Genomic DNA, 21,766 nt, shown 5'->3' on the forward strand with positions numbered 1-21,766 from the left:
CTGAGCTGGTGGGTACCTCCTCTTGTCCTCTGAGCTGGTGGTTACCTCCTCTTGTCCTCTGAGCGGGTGGACACTTCCTCTTGTCCTCTGAGCTGGTGGGCACCTCCTCTTTTCCTCTGAGCGGGTGGGAACCTCCTCTTGTCCTCTGAGCTGGTGGGCACCTCCTCTTTTCCTCTGAGCTGGTGGGCACCTCCTCTTGTCCTCTGAGCTGGTGGGTACCTCCTCTTGTCCTCTGAGCTGGTGGTTACCTCCTCTTGTCCTCTGAGCTGGTGGGCACCTCCTCTTGTCCTCTGAGCTGGTGGGCACCTCCTCTTGTCCTCTGAGCTGGTGGGCACCTCCTCTTGTCCTCTGAGCTGGTGGGCACCTCCTCTTGTCCTCTGAGCTGGTGGGCACCTCCTCTTGTCCTCTGAGCTGGTGGAAACCTCCTCTTGTCCTCTGAGCGGGTGGGCACCTCTTCTTGTCCTCTGAGCTGGTGGGCACCTCCTCTTGTCCTCTGAGCTGGTGGACACCTCCTTTTGTCCTCTGAGCTGGTGGGCACCTCCTCTTGTCCTCTGAGCTGGTGGACACCTCCTCTTTTCCTCTGAGCTGGTGGACACCTCCTCTTTTCCTCTGAGCTGGTGGACACCTCCTCTTGTCCTCTGAGCTGGTGGGCACCTCCTCTTGTCCTCTGAGCTGGTGGGCACCTCCTCTTGTCCTCTGAGCGGGTGGACACCTCCTCTTGTCCTCTGAGCTGGTGGGCACCTCCTCTTGTCCTCTGAGCTGGTGGGCACCTCGAGCTGGTGGGCAACTCCTCTTGTCCTCTGAGCTGGTGGGCACCTCCTCTTGTCCTCTGAGCTGGTGGGCACCTCCTCTTGTCCTCTGAGCTGGTGGGCACCTCCTCTTGTCCTCTGAACTGGTGGGCACCTCGAGCTGGTGGGCACCTCCTCTTGTCCTCTGAGCGGGTGGACACCTCCTCTTGTCCTCTGAGCTGGTGGACACCTCCTCTTGTCCTCTGAGCGGGTGGACACCTCCTCTTGTCCTCTGAGCGGGTGGACACCTCCTCTTGTCCTCTGAGCGGGTGGGCACCTCGAGCTGGTGGGCACCTCCTCTTGTCCTCTGAGCGGGTGGACACCTCCTCTTGTCCTCTGAGCTGGTGGGCACCTCCTCTTTTCCTCTGAGCGGGTGGGAACCTCCTCTTGTCCTCTGAGCTGGTGGGCACCTCCTCTTTTCCTCTGAGCTGGTGGGCACCTCCTCTTGTCCTCTGAGCTGGTGGGCACCTCCTCTTGTCCTCTGAGCTGGTGGTTACCTCCTCTTGTCCTCTGAGCTGGTGGGCACCTCCTCTTGTCCTCTGAGCTGGTGGGCACCTCCTCTTGTCCTCTGAGCTGGTGGGCACCTCCTTTTGTCCTCTGAGCTGGTGGGCACCTCCTCTTGTCCTCTGAGCTGGTGGACACCTCCTCTTGTCCTCTGAGCTGGTGGACACCTCCTTTTGTCCTCTGAGCTGGTGGGCACCTCCTCTTGTCCTCTGAGCTGGTGGACACCTCCTCTTTTCCTCTGAGCTGGTGGACACCTCCTCTTTTCCTCTGAGCTGGTGGACACCTCCTCTTTTCCTCTGAGCTGGTGGACACCTCCTCTTTTCCTCTGAGCTGGTGGACACCTCCTCTTGTCCTCTGAGCTGGTGGGCACCTCCTCTTGTCCTCTGAGCTGGTGGGCACCTCCTCTTGTCCTCTGAGCGGGTGGACACCTCCTCTTGTCCTCTGAGCTGGTGGGCACCTCCTCTTGTCCTCTGAGCTGGTGGGCACCTCGAGCTGGTGGGCAACTCCTCTTGTCCTCTGAGCTGGTGGGCACCTCCTCTTGTCCTCTGAGCTGGTGGGCACCTCCTCTTGTCCTCTGAGCTGGTGGGCACCTCCTCTTGTCCTCTGAACTGGTGGGCACCTCGAGCTGGTGGGCACCTCCTCTTGTCCTCTGAGCGGGTGGACACCTCCTCTTGTCCTCTGAGCTGGTGGACACCTCCTCTTGTCCTCTGAGCGGGTGGACACCTCCTCTTGTCCTCTGAGCGGGTGGACACCTCCTCTTGTCCTCTGAGCGGGTGGGCACCTCGAGCTGGTGGGCACCTCCTCTTGTCCTCTGAGCGGGTGGACACCTCCTCTTGTCCTCTGAGCTGGTGGGCACCTCCTCTTTTCCTCTGAGCGGGTGGGAACCTCCTCTTGTCCTCTGAGCTGGTGGGCACCTCCTCTTTTCCTCTGAGCTGGTGGGCACCTCCTCTTGTCCTCTGAGCTGGTGGGCACCTCCTCTTGTCCTCTGAGCTGGTGGTTACCTCCTCTTGTCCTCTGAGCTGGTGGGCACCTCCTCTTGTCCTCTGAGCTGGTGGTTACCTCCTCTTGTCCTCTGAGCTGGTGGGCACCTCCTCTTGTCCTCTGAGCTGGTGGGCACCTCCTCTTGTCCTCTGAGCTGGTGGGCACCTCCTCTTGTCCTCTGAGCTGGTGGGCACCTCCTCTTGTCCTCTGAGCTGGTGGACACCTCCTCTTGTCCTCTGAGCTGGTGGACACCTCCTTTTGTCCTCTGAGCTGGTGGGCACCTCCTCTTGTCCTCTGAGCTGGTGGACACCTCCTCTTTTCCTCTGAGCTGGTGGACACCTCCTCTTTTCCTCTGAGCTGGTGGACACCTCCTCTTTTCCTCTGAGCTGGTGGACACCTCCTCTTTTCCTCTGAGCTGGTGGGCACCTCCTCTTGTCCTCTGAGCGGGTGGACACCTCCTCTTGTCCTCTGAGCTGGTGGGCACCTCCTCTTTTCCTCTGAGCGGGTGGGAACCTCCTCTTGTCCTCTGAGCTGGTGGGCACCTCCTCTTTTCCTCTGAGCTGGTGGGCACCTCCTCTTGTCCTCTGAGCTGGTGGGTACCTCCTCTTGTCCTCTGAGCTGGTGGTTACCTCCTCTTGTCCTCTGAGCGGGTGGACACCTCCTCTTGTCCTCTGAGCTGGTGGGCACCTCCTCTTTTCCTCTGAGCGGGTGGGAACCTCCTCTTGTCCTCTGAGCTGGTGGACACCTCCTCTTTTCCTCTGAGCTGGTGGGCACCTCCTCTTGTCCTCTGAGCTGGTGGGTACCTCCTCTTGTCCTCTGAGCTGGTGGTTACCTCCTCTTGTCCTCTGAGCTGGTGGGTACCTCCTCTTGTCCTCTGAGCTGGTGGGCACCTCCTCTTGTCCTCTGAGCTGGTGGGCACCTCCTCTTGTCCTCTGAGCTGGTGGGCACCTCCTCTTGTCCTCTGAGCTGGTGGGCACCTCCTCTTGTCCTCTGAGCTGGTGGGCACCTCCTCTTGTCCTCTGAGCTGGTGGACACCTCCTTTTGTCCTCTGAGCTGGTGGGCACCTCCTCTTGTCCTCTGAGCTGGTGGACAGCTCCTCTTTTCCTCTGAGCTGGTGGACACCTCCTCTTTTCCTCTGAGCTGGTGGACACCTCCTCTTGTCCTCTGAGCTGGTGGGCACCTCCTCTTGTCCTCTGAGCTGGTGGGCACCTCCTCTTGTCCTCTGAGCTGGTGGGCACCTCCTCTTGTCCTCTGAGCTGGTGGGCACCTCCTCTTGTCCTCTGAGCTGGTGGGCACCTCCTCTTGTCCTCTGAGCGGGTGGACACCTCCTCTTGTCCTCTGAGCTGGTGGGCACCTCCTCTTGTCCTCTGAGCTGGTGGGCACCTCGAGCTGGTGGGTAACTCCTCTTGTCCTCTGAGCTGGTGGGCACCTCCTCTTGTCCTCTGAGCTGGTGGGCACCTCCTCTTGTCCTCTGAGCTGGTGGGCACCTCCTCTTGTCCTCTGAACTGGTGGGCACCTCGAGCTGGTGGGCACCTCCTCTTGTCCTCTGAGCGGGTGGACACCTCCTCTTGTCCTCTGAGCTGGTTGACACCTCCTCTTGTCCTCTGAGCGGGTGGACACCTCCTCTTGTCCTCTGAGCGGGTGGACACCTCCTCTTGTCCTCTGAGCGGGTGGGCACCTCGAGCTGGTGGGCACCTCCTCTTGTCCTCTGAGCGGGTGGACACCTCCTCTTGTCCTCTGAGCTGGTGGGCACCTCCTCTTTTCCTCTGAGCGGGTGGGAACCTCATCTTGTCCTCTGAGCTGGTGGGCACCTCCTCTTTTCCTCTGAGCTGGTGGGCACCTCCTCTTGTCCTCTGAGCTGGTGGGTACCTCCTCTTGTCCTCTGAGCTGGTGGTTACCTCCTCTTGTCCTCTGAGCGGGTGGACACCTCCTCTTGTCCTCTGAGCGGGTGGACACCTCCTCTTGTCCTCTGAGCGGGTGGGCACCTCGAGCTGGTGGGCACCTCCTCTTGTCCTCTGAGCGGGTGGACACCTCCTCTTGTCCTCTGAGCTGGTGGGCACCTCCTCTTTTCCTCTGAGCGGGTGGGAACCTCCTCTTGTCCTCTGAGCTGGTGGGCACCTCCTCTTTTCCTCTGAGCTGGTGGGCACCTCCTCTTGTCCTCTGAGCTGGTGGGCACCTCCTCTTGTCCTCTGAGCTGGTGGTTACCTCCTCTTGTCCTCTGAGCTGGTGGGCACCTCCTCTTGTCCTCTGAGCTGGTGGTTACCTCCTCTTGTCCTCTGAGCTGGTGGGCACCTCCTCTTGTCCTCTGAGCTGGTGGGCACCTCCTCTTGTCCTCTGAGCTGGTGGGCACCTCCTCTTGTCCTCTGAGCTGGTGGGCACCTCCTCTTGTCCTCTGAGCTGGTGGACACCTCCTCTTGTCCTCTGAGCTGGTGGACACCTCCTTTTGTCCTCTGAGCTGGTGGGCACCTCCTCTTGTCCTCTGAGCTGGTGGACACCTCCTCTTTTCCTCTGAGCTGGTGGACACCTCCTCTTTTCCTCTGAGCTGGTGGACACCTCCTCTTTTCCTCTGAGCTGGTGGACACCTCCTCTTTTCCTCTGAGCTGGTGGGCACCTCCTCTTGTCCTCTGAGCGGGTGGACACCTCCTCTTGTCCTCTGAGCTGGTGGGCACCTCCTCTTTTCCTCTGAGCGGGTGGGAACCTCCTCTTGTCCTCTGAGCGGGTGGACACCTCCTCTTGTCCTCTGAGCTGGTGGACACCTCCTCTTGTCCTCTGAGCGGGTGGACACCTCCTCTTGTCCTCTGAGCGGGTGGACACCTCCTCTTGTCCTCTGAGCGGGTGGGCACCTCGAGCTGGTGGGCACCTCCTCTTGTCCTCTGAGCGGGTGGACACCTCCTCTTGTCCTCTGAGCTGGTGGGCACCTCCTCTTTTCCTCTGAGCGGGTGGGAACCTCCTCTTGTCCTCTGAGCTGGTGGGCACCTCCTCTTTTCCTCTGAGCTGGTGGGCACCTCCTCTTGTCCTCTGAGCTGGTGGGTACCTCCTCTTGTCCTCTGAGCTGGTGGTTACCTCCTCTTGTCCTCTGAGCGGGTGGACACTTCCTCTTGTCCTCTGAGCTGGTGGGCACCTCCTCTTTTCCTCTGAGCGGGTGGGAACCTCCTCTTGTCCTCTGAGCTGGTGGGCACCTCCTCTTTTCCTCTGAGCTGGTGGGCACCTCCTCTTGTCCTCTGAGCTGGTGGGTACCTCCTCTTGTCCTCTGAGCTGGTGGTTACCTCCTCTTGTCCTCTGAGCTGGTGGGCACCTCCTCTTGTCCTCTGAGCTGGTGGGCACCTCCTCTTGTCCTCTGAGCTGGTGGGCACCTCCTCTTGTCCTCTGAGCTGGTGGACACCTCCTCTTGTCCTCTGAGCTGGTGGACACCTCCTTTTGTCCTCTGAGCTGGTGGGCACCTCCTCTTGTCCTCTGAGCTGGTGGACACCTCCTCTTTTCCTCTGAGCTGGTGGACACCTCCTCTTTTCCTCTGAGCTGGTGAACACCTCCTCTTTTCCTCTGAGCTGGTGGACACCTCCTCTTTTCCTCTGAGCTGGTGGACACCTCCTCTTGTCCTCTGAGCTGGTGGGCACCTCCTCTTGTCCTCTGAGCTGGTGGGCACCTCCTCTTGTCCTCTGAGCGGGTGGACACCTCCTCTTGTCCTCTGAGCTGGTGGGCACCTCCTCTTGTCCTCTGAGCTGGTGGGCACCTCGAGCTGGTGGGCAACTCCTCTTGTCCTCTGAGCTGGTGGGCACCTCCTCTTGTCCTCTGAGCTGGTGGGCACCTCCTCTTGTCCTCTGAGCTGGTGGGCACCTCCTCTTGTCCTCTGAACTGGTGGGCACCTCGAGCTGGTGGGCACCTCCTCTTGTCCTCTGAGCGGGTGGACACCTCCTCTTGTCCTCTGAGCTGGTGGACACCTCCTCTTGTCCTCTGAGCGGGTGGACACCTCCTCTTGTCCTCTGAGCGGGTGGACACCTCCTCTTGTCCTCTGAGCGGGTGGGCACCTCGAGCTGGTGGGCACCTCCTCTTGTCCTCTGAGCGGGTGGACACCTCCTCTTGTCCTCTGAGCTGGTGGGCACCTCCTCTTTTCCTCTGAGCGGGTGGGAACCTCCTCTTGTCCTCTGAGCTGGTGGGCACCTCCTCTTTTCCTCTGAGCTGGTGGGCACCTCCTCTTGTCCTCTGAGCTGGTGGGCACCTCCTCTTGTCCTCTGAGCTGGTGGTTACCTCCTCTTGTCCTCTGAGCTGGTGGGCACCTCCTCTTGTCCTCTGAGCTGGTGGTTACCTCCTCTTGTCCTCTGAGCTGGTGGGCACCTCCTCTTGTCCTCTGAGCTGGTGGGCACCTCCTCTTGTCCTCTGAGCTGGTGGGCACCTCCTCTTGTCCTCTGAGCTGGTGGGCACCTCCTCTTGTCCTCTGAGCTGGTGGACACCTCCTCTTGTCCTCTGAGCTGGTGGACACCTCCTTTTGTCCTCTGAGCTGGTGGGCACCTCCTCTTGTCCTCTGAGCTGGTGGACACCTCCTCTTTTCCTCTGAGCTGGTGGACACCTCCTCTTTTCCTCTGAGCTGGTGGACACCTCCTCTTTTCCTCTGAGCTGGTGGACACCTCCTCTTGTCCTCTGAGCTGGTGGGCACCTCCTCTTGTCCTCTGAGCTGGTGGGCACCTCCTCTTGTCCTCTGAGCGGGTGGACACCTCCTCTTGTCCTCTGAGCTGGTGGGCACCTCCTCTTGTCCTCTGAGCTGGTGGGCACCTCGAGCTGGTGGGCAACTCCTCTTGTCCTCTGAGCTGGTGGGCACCTCCTCTTGTCCTCTGAGCTGGTGGGCACCTCCTCTTGTCCTCTGAGCTGGTGGGCACCTCCTCTTGTCCTCTGAACTGGTGGGCACCTCGAGCTGGTGGGCACCTCCTCTTGTCCTCTGAGCGGGTGGACACCTCCTCTTGTCCTCTGAGCTGGTGGACACCTCCTCTTGTCCTCTGAGCGGGTGGACACCTCCTCTTGTCCTCTGAGCGGGTGGACACCTCCTCTTGTCCTCTGAGCGGGTGGGCACCTCGAGCTGGTGGGCACCTCCTCTTGTCCTCTGAGCGGGTGGACACCTCCTCTTGTCCTCTGAGCTGGTGGGCACCTCCTCTTTTCCTCTGAGCGGGTGGGAACCTCCTCTTGTCCTCTGAGCTGGTGGGCACCTCCTCTTTTCCTCTGAGCTGGTGGGCACCTCCTCTTGTCCTCTGAGCTGGTGGGCACCTCCTCTTGTCCTCTGAGCTGGTGGTTACCTCCTCTTGTCCTCTGAGCTGGTGGGCACCTCCTCTTGTCCTCTGAGCTGGTGGTTACCTCCTCTTGTCCTCTGAGCTGGTGGGCACCTCCTCTTGTCCTCTGAGCTGGTGGGCACCTCCTCTTGTCCTCTGAGCTGGTGGGCACCTCCTCTTGTCCTCTGAGCTGGTGGACACCTCCTCTTGTCCTCTGAGCGGGTGGACACCTCCTCTTGTCCTCTGAGCGGGTGGGCACCTCGAGCTGGTGGGCACCTCCTCTTGTCCTCTGAGCGGGTGGACACCTCCTCTTGTCCTCTGAGCTGGTGGGCACCTCCTCTTTTCCTCTGAGCGGGTGGGAACCTCCTCTTGTCCTCTGAGCTGGTGGGCACCTCCTCTTTTCCTCTGAGCTGGTGGGCACCTCCTCTTGTCCTCTGAGCTGGTGGGCACCTCCTCTTGTCCTCTGAGCTGGTGGTTACCTCCTCTTGTCCTCTGAGCTGGTGGGCACCTCCTCTTGTCCTCTGAGCTGGTGGTTACCTCCTCTTGTCCTCTGAGCTGGTGGGCACCTCCTCTTGTCCTCTGAGCTGGTGGGCACCTCCTCTTGTCCTCTGAGCTGGTGGGCACCTCCTCTTGTCCTCTGAGCTGGTGGGCACCTCCTCTTGTCCTCTGAGCTGGTGGACACCTCCTCTTGTCCTCTGAGCTGGTGGACACCTCCTTTTGTCCTCTGAGCTGGTGGGCACCTCCTCTTGTCCTCTGAGCTGGTGGACACCTCCTCTTTTCCTCTGAGCTGGTGGACACCTCCTCTTTTCCTCTGAGCTGGTGGACACCTCCTCTTTTCCTCTGAGCTGGTGGACACCTCCTCTTTTCCTCTGAGCTGGTGGGCACCACCAAAGTACATTCAAAAGTAAATTCAAAAGTACATTCCAAAAGTACATTCCGGAAGTACATTCAGAAGTACGTCCAGAAGTTCGTTCCGAAGTACATTCTAAAGTGCATTCTAAAGTACATTCTAAAGTACATTCAAAAGTACGTTCTAAAGTACATTCCAAAAGTACATTCCAAAAGTACATTCCAAAAGTACATTCAAAAGTACGTTCTAAAGTACATTCCAAAAGTACATTCCAAAAGTACATTCCAAAAGTACATTCAAAAGTACATTCAAAAGTACGTTCTAAAGTACATTCCAAAAGTACATTCTAAAGTACATTCCAAAAGTACATTCCGGAAGTACATTCAGAAGTACATCCAAAAGTACATTCCAAAAGTACATTCTAAAGTACATTCCGAAGTATATTCAGAAGTACATTCAAAAGTACATTCCAAAAGTACATTCTAAAGTACATTCCAAAAGTACATTCCAAAAGTACATTCAAAAGTACATTCAGAAGTACATTCTAAAGTACATTCCAAAAGTACATTCTAAAGTACATTCCAAAAGTACATCCAAAAGTACATCCAAAAGTACATTCAAAAGTACATTCAGAAGTACATTCTAAAGTACGTCCAAAAGTACGTCCAAAAGTACATTCCAAAGTACATTCTAAAGTACATTCCAAAGTACATTCAGAAGTACATTCAAAAGTACATTCAAAAGTACATTCAAAAGTACGTTCTAAAGTACGTTCTAAAGTACATTCCAAAAGTACATTCCAAAAGTACATTCCAAAAGTACATTCCAAAAGTACATTCCGGAAGTACATTCAGAAGTACGTTCAAAAGTACCTTCAGAAGTACGTTCCGAAGTACATTCCGAAGTATATTCAGAAGTACATTCAAAAGTACATTCAAAAGTACATTCAAAAGTACATTCAAAAGTACATTCTAAAGTACATTCTAAAGTACATTCCAAAAGTACATTCTAAAGTACATTCCAAAAGTACATTCCAAAAGTACATTCCAGAAGTACATTCAAAAGTACATTCAAAAGTACATTCAGAAGTACGTCCAAAAGTACGTCCAAAAGTACATCCAAAAGTACATCCAAAAGTACATTCCAAAAGTACATTCCAAAGTACATTCAAAAGTACATTCAAAAGTACATTCCAAAGTACATTCCAAAAGTACGTCCAAAAGTACATCCAAAAGTACATCCAAAAGTACATCCAAAAGTACATTCCAAAGTACATTCTAAAGTACATTCAAAAGTACATTCCAAAGTACATTCCAAAGTACATTCTTTAGGTTTATGACGTGATGAAGCACATGTGTGTGAGCGGTTTATGACGTGATGAAGCACATGTGTGAGCGGTTTATGACGTGATGAAGCACATGTGTGTGAGCGGTTTATGACGTGATGAAGCACATGTGTGTGAGCGGTTTATGACGTGATGAAGCACATGTGTGTGAGCGGTTTATGACATGATGAAGCACATGTGTGTGAGCGGTTTATGACATGATGAAGCACATGTGTGTGAGCGGTTTAGTCCCAGGAGACGTTTCACCTCTAACTGCAGATGTCCTCGTCTCCTGCAGCGTCCCTGTGGGACAAAGACAGATAAAGGCTCTTTTCCTTCAGGGATCCAGAAGCGTTACGAGTGTGCAAACTTCGGGCAGCAGGGCATCAGTGTGGGCTGTTCAGACACGTACCGCCACGACATCGACTGTCAGTGGATCGACATCACTGACCTTCCACCTGGAGACTACGTGTTCCAGGTGAGTGTCCCGTGTCCAGAGGACGTCCAGAGGATGTTTATGGGAGGTTTTGTGCTTTCAGATCGTGATAAATCCACACTTTGAAGTGGCCGAGTCCGATTACTCCAACAACGTGATGAAGTGTAAAGCTCGATACGACGGACACCGGATGTGGACGTACAACTGCCACATCGGTACAACGTCCTTTCACCAAGTGTAAAGCTGCACAAAACTGCAAAAGAAGCAACACTAGTACAATCATATAAATATGTTCAACCCCCAGATTTATATTTAACTAAAAGAGAAGAATCAGAAAAGGTTTATTTCCATCGTCAACGAACAGAATCCACAAACATAAGAACTTTAAACAATGAACAATGAATAAGTCAAAAGAGAAACAATTTAAGTCCGTCAAGGGATGAAAATATTATAAATATATATGAAAAAAGATTAAAAAAAAATACTAATCAAAATAAAAAATAGGCTTAATATGTTCACATGTCATGGTGATGAGGGTGGTGTCGTCATGGTGATGAGGGTGGTGTCGTCATGGTGATGAGGGAGGTGTCGTCATGGTGATGAGGGAGGTGTCGTCATGGTGATTAGGGAGGTGTCGTCATGGTGATGAGGGTGGTGTCGTCATGGTGATGAGGGAGGTGTCGTCATGGTGATGAGGGAGGTGTCGTCATGGTGATGAGGGTGGTGTCGTCATGGTGATGAGGGAGGTGTCGTCGTGGTGATGAGGGAGGTGTCGTCGTGGTGATGAGGGTGGTGTCGTCGTGGTGATGAGGGTGGTGTCGTCGTGGTGATGAGGGTGGTGTCGTCGTGGTGATGAAGGAGGTGTCGTCGTGGTGATGAAGGAGGTGTCGTCGTGGTGATGAGGGTGGTGTCGTCATGGTGATGAGGGAGGTGTCGTCTTGGTGATGAGGGTGTGTCGTCGTGGTGATGAAGGTGATGTCGTCGTGGTGATGAAGGTGATGTCGTCGTGGTGATGAGGGTGGTGTCATGGTGATGAGGGTGGTGTCGTCATGGTGATGAGGGAGGTGTCGTCATGGTGATGAGGGTGGTGTCGTCATGGTGATGAGGGTGGTGTGGTCATGGTGATGAGGGTGGTGTCGTCATGGTGATGAGGGTGGTGTCGTCATGGTGATGAGGGTGGTGTCGTCATGGTGATGAGGGAGGTGTCGTCATGGTGATGAGGGAGGTGTCGTCATGGTGATGAGGGAGGTGTCGTCATGGTGATGAGGGTGGTGTCGTCATGGTGATGAGGGAGGTGTCGTCATGGTGATGAGGGAGGTGTCGTCATGGTGATGAGGGAGGTGTCGTCATGGTGATGAGGGAGGTGTCGTCATGGTGATGAGGGAGGTGTCGTCATGGTGATGAGGGTGGTGTCGTCATGGTGATGAGGGAGGTGTCGTCATGGTGATGAGGGAGGTGTCGTCATGGTGATGAGGGTGGTGTCGTCATGGTGATGAGGGAGGTGTCGTCATGGTGATGAGGGAGGTGTCGTCATGGTGATGAGGGAGGTGTCGTCTTGGTGATGAGGGAGGTGTCGTCATGGTGATGAGGGTGGTGTCGTCATGGTGATGAGGGAGGTGTCGTCATGGTGATGAGGGAGGTGTCGTCATGGTGATTAGGGAGGTGTCGTCATGGTGATGAGGGTGGTGTCGTCATGGTGATGAGGGAGGTGTCGTCATGGTGATGAGGGAGGTGTCGTCATGGTGATGAGGGAGGTGTCGTCATGGTGATGAGGGAGGTGTCGTCATGGTGATGAGGGTGGTGTCGTCATGGTGATGAGGGTGGTGTCGTCATGGTGATGAGGGAGGTGTCGTCATGGTGATGAGGGAGGTGTCGTCATGGTGATGAGGGAGGTGTCGTCATGGTGATGAGGGAGGTGTCGTCATGGTGATTAGGGAGGTGTCGTCATGGTGATGAGGGTGGTGTCGTCATGGTGATGAGGGAGGTGTCGTCATGGTGATGAGGGAGGTGTCGTCATGGTGATGAGGGAGGTGTCGTCATGGTGATGAGGGAGGTGTCGTCATGGTGATGAGGGTGGTGTCGTCATGGTGATGAGGGAGGTGTCGTCATGGTGATGAGGGAGGTGTCGTCATGGTGATTAGGGAGGTGTCGTCATGGTGATGAGGGTGGTGTCGTCATGGTGATGAGGGAGGTGTCGTCATGGTGATGAGGGAGGTGTCGTCATGGTGATGAGGGAGGTGTCGTCATGGTGATGAGGGAGGTGTCGTCATGGTGATGAGGGTGGTGTCGTCATGGTGATGAGGGAGGTGTCGTCATGGTGATGAGGGAGGTGTCGTCATGGTGATTAGGGAGGTGTCGTCATGGTGATGAGGGTGGTGTCGTCATGGTGATGAGGGAGGTGTCGTCATGGTGATGAGGGAGGTGTCGTCATGGTGATGAGGGAGGTGTCGTCATGGTGATGAGGGAGGTGTCGTCATGGTGATGAGGGAGGTGTCGTCATGGTGATGAGGGAGGTGTCATGGTGATGAGGGTGGTGTCGTCATGGTGATGAGGGAGGTGTCGTCATGGTGATGAGGGAGGTGTCGTCATGGTGATGAGGGTGGTGTCGTCATGGTGATGAGGGAGGTGTCGTCATGGTGATGAGGGTGGTGTCGTCATGGTGATGAGGGAGGTGTCGTCATGGTGATGAGGGTGGTGTCGTCTTGGTGATGAGGGAGGTGTCGTCATGGTGATGAGGGAGGTGTCGTCATGGTGATTAGGGAGGTGTCGTCATGGTGATGAGGGTGGTGTCGTCTTGGTGATGAGGGAGGTGTCGTCATGGTGATGAGGGAGGTGTCGTCATGGTGATGAGGGTGGTGTCGTCATGGTGATGAGGGTGATGTCGTCATGGTGATGAGGGAGGTGTCGTCATGGTGATGAGGGTGGTGTCGTCATGGTGATGAGGGTGGTGTCGTCATGGTGATGAGGGTGGTGTCGTCATGGTGATGAGGGAGGTGTCGTCATGGTGATGAGGGTGGTGTCGTCATGGTGATGAGGGTGGTGTCGTCATGGTGATGAGGGTGGTGTCGTCATGGTGATGAGGGAGGTGTCGTCATGGTGATGAGGGAGGTGTCATGGTGATGAGGGTGGTGTCGTCATGGTGATGAGGGAGGTGTCGTCATGGTGATGAGGGAGGTGTCGTCATGGTGATGAGGGAGGTGTCGTCATGGTGATGAGGGAGGTGTCGTCATGGTGATGAGGGAGGTGTCGTCATGGTGATGAGGGAGGTGTCGTCATGGTGATGAGGGTGCTGTCGTCATGGTGATGAGGGAGGTGTCGTCATGGTGATGAGGGAGGTGTCGTCATGGTGATGAGGGAGGTGTCGTCGTGGTGATGAGGGAGGTGTCGTCGTGGTGATGAGGGTGGTGTCGTCATGGTGATGAGGGTGGTGTAGTCATGGTGATGAGGGAGGTGTCATCGTGGTGATGAGGGTGGTGTCATCGTGGTGATGAAGGTGGTGTCGTCATGGTGATGAGGGAGGTGTCGTCATGGTGATGAGGGTGATGTCGTCATGGTGATGAGGGTGATGTCGTCATGGTGATGAGGGTGGTGTCGTCGTGGTGATGAGGGTGGTGTCGTCATGGTGATGAGGGTGGTGTAGTCATGTGATGAGGGAGGTGTCATCGTGGTGATGAGGGTGGTGTCATCGTGGTGATGAAGGTGGTGTCGTCATGGTGATGAGGGAGGTGTCGTCATGGTGATGAGGGAGGTGTCGTCATGGTGATGAGGGTGGTGTCATGGTGATGAGGGAGGTGTCGTCATGGTGATGAGGGAGGTGTCGTCATGGTGATGAGGGAGGTGTCGTCATGGTGATGAGGGAGGTGTCGTCATGGTGATGAGGGAGGTGTCGTCATGGTGATGAGGGAGGTGTCGTCATGGTGATGAGGGTGCTGTCGTCATGGTGATGAGGGAGGTGTCGTCATGGTGATGAGGGAGGTGTCGTCATGGTGATGAGGGAGGTGTCGTCGTGGTGATGAGGGAGGTGTCGTCGTGGTGATGAGGGTGGTGTCGTCATGGTGATGAGGGAGGTGTCGTCATGGTGATGAGGGTGGTGTCGTCATGGTGATGAGGGAGGTGTCGTCATGGTGATGAGGGAGGTGTCGTCATGGTGATGAGGGAGGTGTCGTCATGGTGATGAGGGAGGTGTCGTCATGGTGATGAGGGAGGTGTCGTCATGGTGATGAGGGTCCTGTCGTCATGGTGATGAGGGAGGTGTCGTCATGGTGATGAGGGTGGTGTCGTCGTGGTGATGAGGGAGGTGTCGTCGTGGTGATGAGGGAGGTGTCGTCATGGTGATGAGGGAGGTGTCGTCGTGGTGATGAGGGTGGTGTCGTCGTGGTGATGAGGGAGGTGTCGTCGTGGTGATGAGGGTGTGTCGTCATGGTGATGAGGGAGGTGTCGTCATGGTGATGAGGGAGGTGTCGTCATGGTGATGAGGGAGGTGTCGTCGTGGTGATGAGGGTGTGTCGTCATGGTGATGAGGGAGGTGTCGTCATGGTGATGAGGGTGGTGTCATCGTGGTGATGAAGGTGGTGTCGTCGTCTTGGTGATGAGGGTGGTGTCGTCATGGTGATGAGGGTGGTGTCGTCATGGTGATGAGGGTGGTGTTGTCATGGTGATGAGGGAGGTGTCGTCATGGTGATGAGGGAGGTGTCGTCATGGTGATGAGGGAGGTGTCGTCATGGTGATGAGGGTGGTGTCGTCGTGGTGATGAGGGAGGTGTCGTCGTGGTGATGAGGGAGGTGTCGTCGTGGTGATGAGGGAGGTGTCGTCGTGGTGATGAGGGTGGTGTCGTCGTGGTGATGAGGGTGGTGTCGTCGTGGTGATGAGGGTGTGTCGTCGTGGTGATGAGGGAGGTGTCGTCGTGGTGATGAGGGTGGTGTCATCGTGGTGATGAAGGTGGTGTCGTCATGGTGATGAGGGTGGTGTCGTCATGGTGATGAGGGTGGTGTCGTCGTGGTGATGAGGGAGGTGTCGTCGTGGTGATGAGGGTGGTGTCGTCATGGTGATGAGGGAGGTGTCATCGTGGTGATGAGGGAGGTGTCGTCGTGGTGATGAGGGTGTGTCGTCGTGGTGATGAAGGTGATGTCGTCGTGGTGATGAGGGTGTGTCGTCGTGGTGATGAAGGTGATGTCGTCGTGGTGATGAGGGAGGTGTCGTCGTGGTGATGAGGGTGGTGTCGTCGTGGTGATGAGGGTGTGTCGTCGTGGTGATGAAGGTGATGTCGTCGTGGTGATGAGGGTGGTGTCGTCATTGTGATGAGGGTGGTGTCATGGTGATGAGGGTGGTGTCGTCATGGTGATGAGGGAGGTGTCGTCATGGTGATGAGGGTGGTGTCGTCATGGTGATGAGGGTGGTGTCGTCTTGGTGATGAGGGTGGTGTCGTCATGGTGATGAGGGTGGTGTCGTCATGGTGATGAGGGAGGTGTCGTCTTGGTGATGAGGGTGGTGTCGTCATGGTGATGAGGGTGGTGTCGTCATGGTGATGAGGGAGGTGTCGTCTTGGTGATGAGGGTGGTGTCGTCATGGTGATGTGGGTGGTGTCATGGTGATGAGGGTGGTGTCGTCGTGGTGATGAGGGTGGTGTCGTCGTGGTGATGAGGGAGGTGTCGTCGTGGTGATGAGGGTGGTGTCGTCGTGGTGATGAGGGTGGTGTCGTCTTGGTGATGAGGGTGGTGTCGTCATGGTGATGAGGGTGGTGTCGTCATGGTGATGAGGGAGGTGTCGTCATGGTGATGAGGGTGGTGTCGTCATGGTGATGAGGGAGGTGTCGTCATGGTGATGAGGGTGGTGTCGTCATGGTGATGAGGGAGGTGTCGTCATGGTGATGAGGGAGGTGTCGTCATGGTGATGAGGGTGGTGTCGTCATGGTGATGAGGGAGGTGTCGTCATGGTGATGAGGGAGGTGTCGTCATGGTGATGAGGGTGGTGTCGTCATGGTGATGAGGGAGGTGTCGTCATGGTGATGAGGGTGGTGTCGTCGTGGTGATGAGGGTGTGTCGTCGTGGTGATGAGGGAGGTGTCGTCATGGTGATGAGGGAGGTGTCGTCATGGTGATGAGGGTGGTGTCGTCATGGTGATGAGGGAGGTGTCGTCGTGGTGATGAGGGTGGTGTCGTCGTGGTGATGAGGGTGTGTCGTCATGGTGATGAGGGAGGTGTCGTCATGGTGATGAGGGAGGTGTCGTCATGGTGATGAGGGTGGTGTCATCGTGGTGATGAAGGTGGTGTCGTCGTCTTGGTGATGAGGGTGGTGTCGTCATGGTGATGAGGGTGGTGTCGTCATGGTGATGAGGGAGGTGTCGTCATGGTGATGAGGGAGGTGTCGTCATGGTGATGAGGGTGGTGTCGTCATGGTGATGAGGGAGGTGTCATCATGGTGATGAGGGTGGTGTAGTCATGGTGATGAGGGAGGTGTCGTCATGGTGATGAGGGTGGTGTCGTCATGGTGATGAGGGTGGTGTCGTCGTGGTGATGAGGGTGGTGTCGTCGTGGTGATGAGGGTGGTGTCATGGTGATGAGGGAGGTGTCGTCGTGGTGATGAAGGTGGTGTCATCGTGGTGATGAGGATGGTGTCGTCTTGGTGATGAGGGTGGTGTCGTCATGGTGATGAGGGTGGTGTCGTCATGGTGATGAGGGAGGTGTCGTCATGGTGATGAGGGTGGTGTCGACATGGTGATGAGGGTGGTGTCATGGTGATGAGGGTGGTGTCGTCATGGTGATGAGGGAGGTGTCGTCATGGTGATGAGGGTGGTGTCGTCTTGGTGATGAGGGTGGTGTCGTCTTGGTGATGAGGGTGGTGTCGTCATGGTGATGTGGGTGGTGTCATGGTGATGAGGGTGGTGTCGTCATGGTGATGAGGGAGGTGTCGTCATGGTGATGAGGGTGGTGTCGTTTTGGTGATGAGGGTGGTGTCGTCATGGTGATGAGGGTGGTGTCGTCATGGTGATGAGGGAGGTGTCGTCATGGTGATGAGGGTGGTGTCGTCATGGTGATGAGGGTGGTGTCGTCTTGGTGATGAGGGTGGTGTCGTCATGGTGATGAGGGTGGTGTCGTCATGGTGATGAGGGAGGTGTCGTCTTGGTGATGAGGGTGGTGTCGTCATGGTGATGAGGGTGGTGTCGTCATGGTGATGAGGGAGGTGTCGTCATGGTGATGAGGGTGGTGTCGTCTTGGTGATGAGGGTGGTGTCGTCTTGGTGATGAGGGTGGTGTCGTCATGGTGATGTGGGTGGTGTCATGGTGATGAGGGTGGTGTCGTCATGGTGATGAGGGTGGTGTCGTCGTGGTGATGAGGGAGGTGTCGTCGTGGTGATGAGGGTGGTGTCGTCGTGGTGATGAGGGTGGTGTCGTCTTGGTGATGAGGGTGGTGTCGTCATGGTGATGAGGATGGTGTCGTCATGGTGATGAGGGAGGTGTCGTCATGGTGATGAGGGAGGTGTCGTCATGGTGATGAGGGTGGTGTCGTCATGGTGATGAGGGTGGTGTCATGGTGATGAGGGTGGTGTCGTCATGGTGATGAGGGTGGTGTCGTCATGGTGATGAGGGAGGTGTCGTCATGGTGATGAGGGTGGTGTCGTCTTGGTGATGAGGGTGGTGTCGTCTTGGTGATGAGGGTGGTGTCGTCATGGTGATGAGGGAGGTGTCGTCATGGTGATGAGGGTGGTGTCGTCATGGTGATGAGGGAGGTGTCGTCATGGTGATGTCGTCATGGTGATGAGGGAGGTGTCGTCGTGGTGATGAGGGTGGTGTCGTCATGGTGATGAGGGAGGTGTCGTCATGGTGATGAGGGTGGTGTCGTCATGGTGATGAGGGTGGTGTCATGGTGATGAGGGTGGTGTCGTCATGGTGATGAGGGTGGTGTCGTCATGGTGATGAGGGAGGTGTCGTCTTGGTGATGAGGGTGGTGTCGTCATGGTGATGAGGGTGGTGTCGTCATGGTGATGAGGGTGGTGTCGTCATGGTGATGAGGGAGGTGTCGTCTTGGTGATGAGGGTGGTGTCGTCATGGTGATGAGGTTGGTGTCGTCATGGTGATGAGGGAGGTGTCGTCATGGTGATGAGGGTGGTGTCGTCTTGGTGATGAGGGAGGTGTCGTCGTGGTGATGAGGGTGGTGTCGTCGTGGTGATGAGGGTGTGTCGTCATGGTGATGAGGGAGGTGTCGTCATGGTGATGAGGGTGGTGTCGTCGTGGTGATGAAGGTGGTGTCGTCGTCTTGGTGATGAGGGTGGTGTCGTCATGGTGATGAGGGTGGTGTCGTCATGGTGATGAGGGAGGTGTCGTCATGGTGATGAGGGAGGTGTCGTCATGGTGATGAGGGTGGTGTCGTCATGGTGATGAGGGAGGTGTCGTCATGGTGATGAGGGTGGTGTAGTCATGGTGATGAGGGAGGTGTCGTCATGGTGATGAGGTGGTGTCGTCATGGTGATGAGGGTGGTGTCGTCGTGGTGATGAGGGTGGTGTCGTCGTGGTGATGAGGGTGGTGTCATGGTGATGAGGGAGGTGTCGTCGTGGTGATGAAGGTGGTGTCATCGTGGTGATGAGGATGGTGTCGTCTTGGTGATGAGGGTGGTGTCGTCATGGTGATGAGGGTGGTGTCGTCATGGTGATGAGGGAGGTGTCGTCATGGTGATGAGGGTGGTGTCGACATGGTGATGAGGGTGGTGTCATGGTGATGAGGGTGGTGTCGTCATGGTGATGAGGGAGGTGTCGTCATGGTGATGAGGGTGGTGTCGTTTTGGTGATGAGGGTGGTGTCGTCTTGGTGATGAGGGTGGTGTCGTCATGGTGATGTGGGTGGTGTCATGGTGATGAGGGTGGTGTCGTCATGGTGATGAGGGAGGTGTCGTCATGGTGATGAGGGTGGTGTCGTTTTGGTGATGAGGGTGGTGTCGTCTTGGTGATGAGGGTGGTGTCGTCATGGTGATGTGGGTGGTGTCATGGTGATGAGGGTGGTGTCGTCATGGTGATGAGGGAGGTGTCGTCATGGTGATGAGGGTGGTGTCGTCATGGTGATGAGGGTGGTGTCGTCTTGGTGATGAGGGTGGTGTCGTCATGGTGATGAGGGTGGTGTCGTCATGGTGATGAGGGAGGTGTCGTCTTGGTGATGAGGGTGGTGTCGTCATGGTGATGAGGGTGGTGTCGTCATGGTGATGAGGGAGGTGTCGTCATGGTGATGAGGGTGGTGTCGTCTTGGTGATGAGGGTGGTGTCGTCTTGGTGATGAGGGTGGTGTCGTCTTGGTGATGAGGGTGGTGTCGTCATGGTGATGAGGGTGGTGTCGTCGTGGTGATGAGGGAGGTGTCGTCGTGGTGATGAGGGTGGTGTCGTCGTGGTGATGAGGGTGGTGTCGTGGTGATGAGGGTGGTGTCGTCATGGTGATGAGGGAGGTGTCGTCATGGTGATGAGGGAGGTGTCGTCATGGTGATGAGGGTGGTGTCGTCATGGTGATGAGGGAGGTGTCGTCATGGTGATGAGGGAGGTGTCGTCTTTGTGATGAGGGTGGTGTCGTCATGGTGATGAGGGTGGTGTCGTCATGGTGATGAGGGAGGTGTCGTCATGGTGATGAGGGTGGTGTCGTCTTGGTGATGAGGGTGGTGTCGTCTTGGTGATGAGGGTGGTGTCGTCATGGTGATGTGGGTGGTGTCATGGTGATGAGGGTGGTGTCGTCGTGGTGATGAGGGTGGTGTCGTCGTGGTGATGAGGGAGGTGTCGTCGTGGTGATGAGGGTGGTGTCGTCGTGGTGATGAGGGTGGTGTCGTCTTGGTGATGAGGGTGGTGTCGTCATGGTGATGAGGGTGGTGTCGTCATGGTGATGAGGGAGGTGTCGTCATGGTGATGAGGGTGGTGTCGTCATGGTGATGAGGGAGGTGTCGTCATGGTGATGAGGGTGGTGTCGTCATGGTGATGAGGGAGGTGTCGTCATGGTGATGAGGGAGGTGTCGTCATGGTGATGAGGGTGGTGTCGTCATGGTGATGAGGGAGGTGTCGTCATGGTGATGAGGGAGGTGTCGTCATGGTGATGAGGGTGGTGTCGTCGTGGTGATGAGGGAGGTGTCGTCGTGGTGATGAGGGTGGTGTCGTCGTGGTGATGAGGGTGTGTCGTCATGGTGATGAGGGAGGTGTCGTCATGGTGATGAGGGTGGTGTCATCGTGGTGATGAGGGTGGTGTCGTCATGGTGATGTGGGTGGTGTCATGGTGATGAGGGTGGTGTCGTCATGGTGATGAGGGAGGTGTCGTCATGGTGATGAGGGTGGTGTCGTTTTGGTGATGAGGGTGGTGTCGTCTTGGTGATGAGGGTGGTGTCGTCATGGTGATGTGGGTGGTGTCATGGTGATGAGGGTGGTGTCGTCATGGTGATGAGGGTGGTGTCGTCATGGTGATGAGGGTGGTGTCGTCATGGTGATGAGGGTGGTGTCGTCTTGGTGATGAGGGTGGTGTCGTCATGGTGATGAGGGTGGTGTCGTCATGGTGATGAGGGAGGTGTCGTCTTGGTGATGAGGGTGGTGTCGTCATGGTGATGAGGGAGGTGTCGTCATGGTGATGAGGGAGGTGTCGTCATGGTGATGAGGGTGGTGTCGTCATGGTGATGAGGGAGGTGTCGTCTTGGTGATGAGGGTGGTGTCGTCATGGTGATGTGGGTGGTGTCATGGTGATGAGGGTGGTGTCGTCGTGGTGATGAGGGAGGTGTCGTCGTGGTGATGAGGGTGGTGTCGTCGTGGTGATGAGGGTGGTGTCGTCTTGGTGATGAGGGTGGTGTCGTCATGGTGATGAGGGTGGTGTCGTCATGGTGATGAGGGAGGTGTCGTCATGGTGATGAGGGTGGTGTCGTCATGGTGATGAGGGAGGTGTCGTCATGGTGATGAGGGTGGTGTCGTCATGGTGATGAGGGTGGTGTCATGGTGATGAGGGTGGTGTCGTCATGGTGATGAGGGAGGTGTCGTCATGGTGATGAGGGTGGTGTCATGGTGATGAGGGTGGTGTCGTCATGGTGATGAAGGAGGTGTCGTCATGGTGATGAGGGTGGTGTCGTCATGGTGATGAGGGTGGTGTCGTCTTGGTGATGAGGGTGGTGTCGTCGTGGTGATGTGGGTGGTGTCGTCGTGGTGATGAGGGAGGTGTCGTCGTGGTGATGAGGGAGGTGTCGTCGTGGTGATGAGGGAGGTGTCGTCGTGGTGATGAGGGTGGTGTCGTCGTGGTGATGAGGGAGGTGTCGTCGTGGTGGTGAGGGTGGTGTCGTCTTGGTGGTGAGGGTGGTGTCGTCATGGTGATGAGGGTGGTGTCGTCATGGTGATGAGGGTGGTGTCGTCATGGTGATGAGGGAGGTGTCGTCATGGTGATGAGGGAGGTGTCGTCATGGTGATGAGGGTGGTGTCGTCATGGTGATGAGGGTGGTGTCATGGTGATGAGGGTGGTGTCGTCATGGTGATGAGGGAGGTGTCGTCATGGTGATGAGGGTGGTGTCGTCTTGGTGATGAGGGAGGTGTCGTCATGGTGATGAGGGTGGTGTCGTCATGGTGATGAGGGTGGTGTCGTCTTGGTGATGAGGGAGGTGTCGTCATGGTGATGAGGGTGGTGTCGTCATTGTGATGTG

General features: G+C 56.0%; 1 protein-coding gene across 2 annotated transcripts in view; it reads left to right on the plus strand.

Annotated features, from left to right (window-relative positions):
- LOC140372578 (lysyl oxidase homolog 2A-like) overlaps positions 1-21,766 on the plus strand; it is a 162,320-nt gene that overhangs the window by 137,400 nt on the left and 3,154 nt on the right. For both annotated transcript variants that reach the window (XM_072459714.1, XM_072459715.1), the window contains 2 exons: positions 10,044-10,180; positions 10,242-10,353. In XM_072459714.1, the coding sequence (XP_072315815.1) occupies positions 10,044-10,180; positions 10,242-10,353 (249 nt within the window). The remainder of the gene's footprint in view (positions 1-10,043; positions 10,181-10,241; positions 10,354-21,766) is intronic.

Source organism: Eucyclogobius newberryi, unplaced genomic scaffold (assembly GCF_026437365.1).
Source record: "Eucyclogobius newberryi isolate DKJ021-1_F unplaced genomic scaffold, fEucNew1.0.hap1 SCAF_26, whole genome shotgun sequence".
Lineage (NCBI taxonomy): Eukaryota > Metazoa > Chordata > Actinopteri > Gobiiformes > Gobiidae > Eucyclogobius > Eucyclogobius newberryi.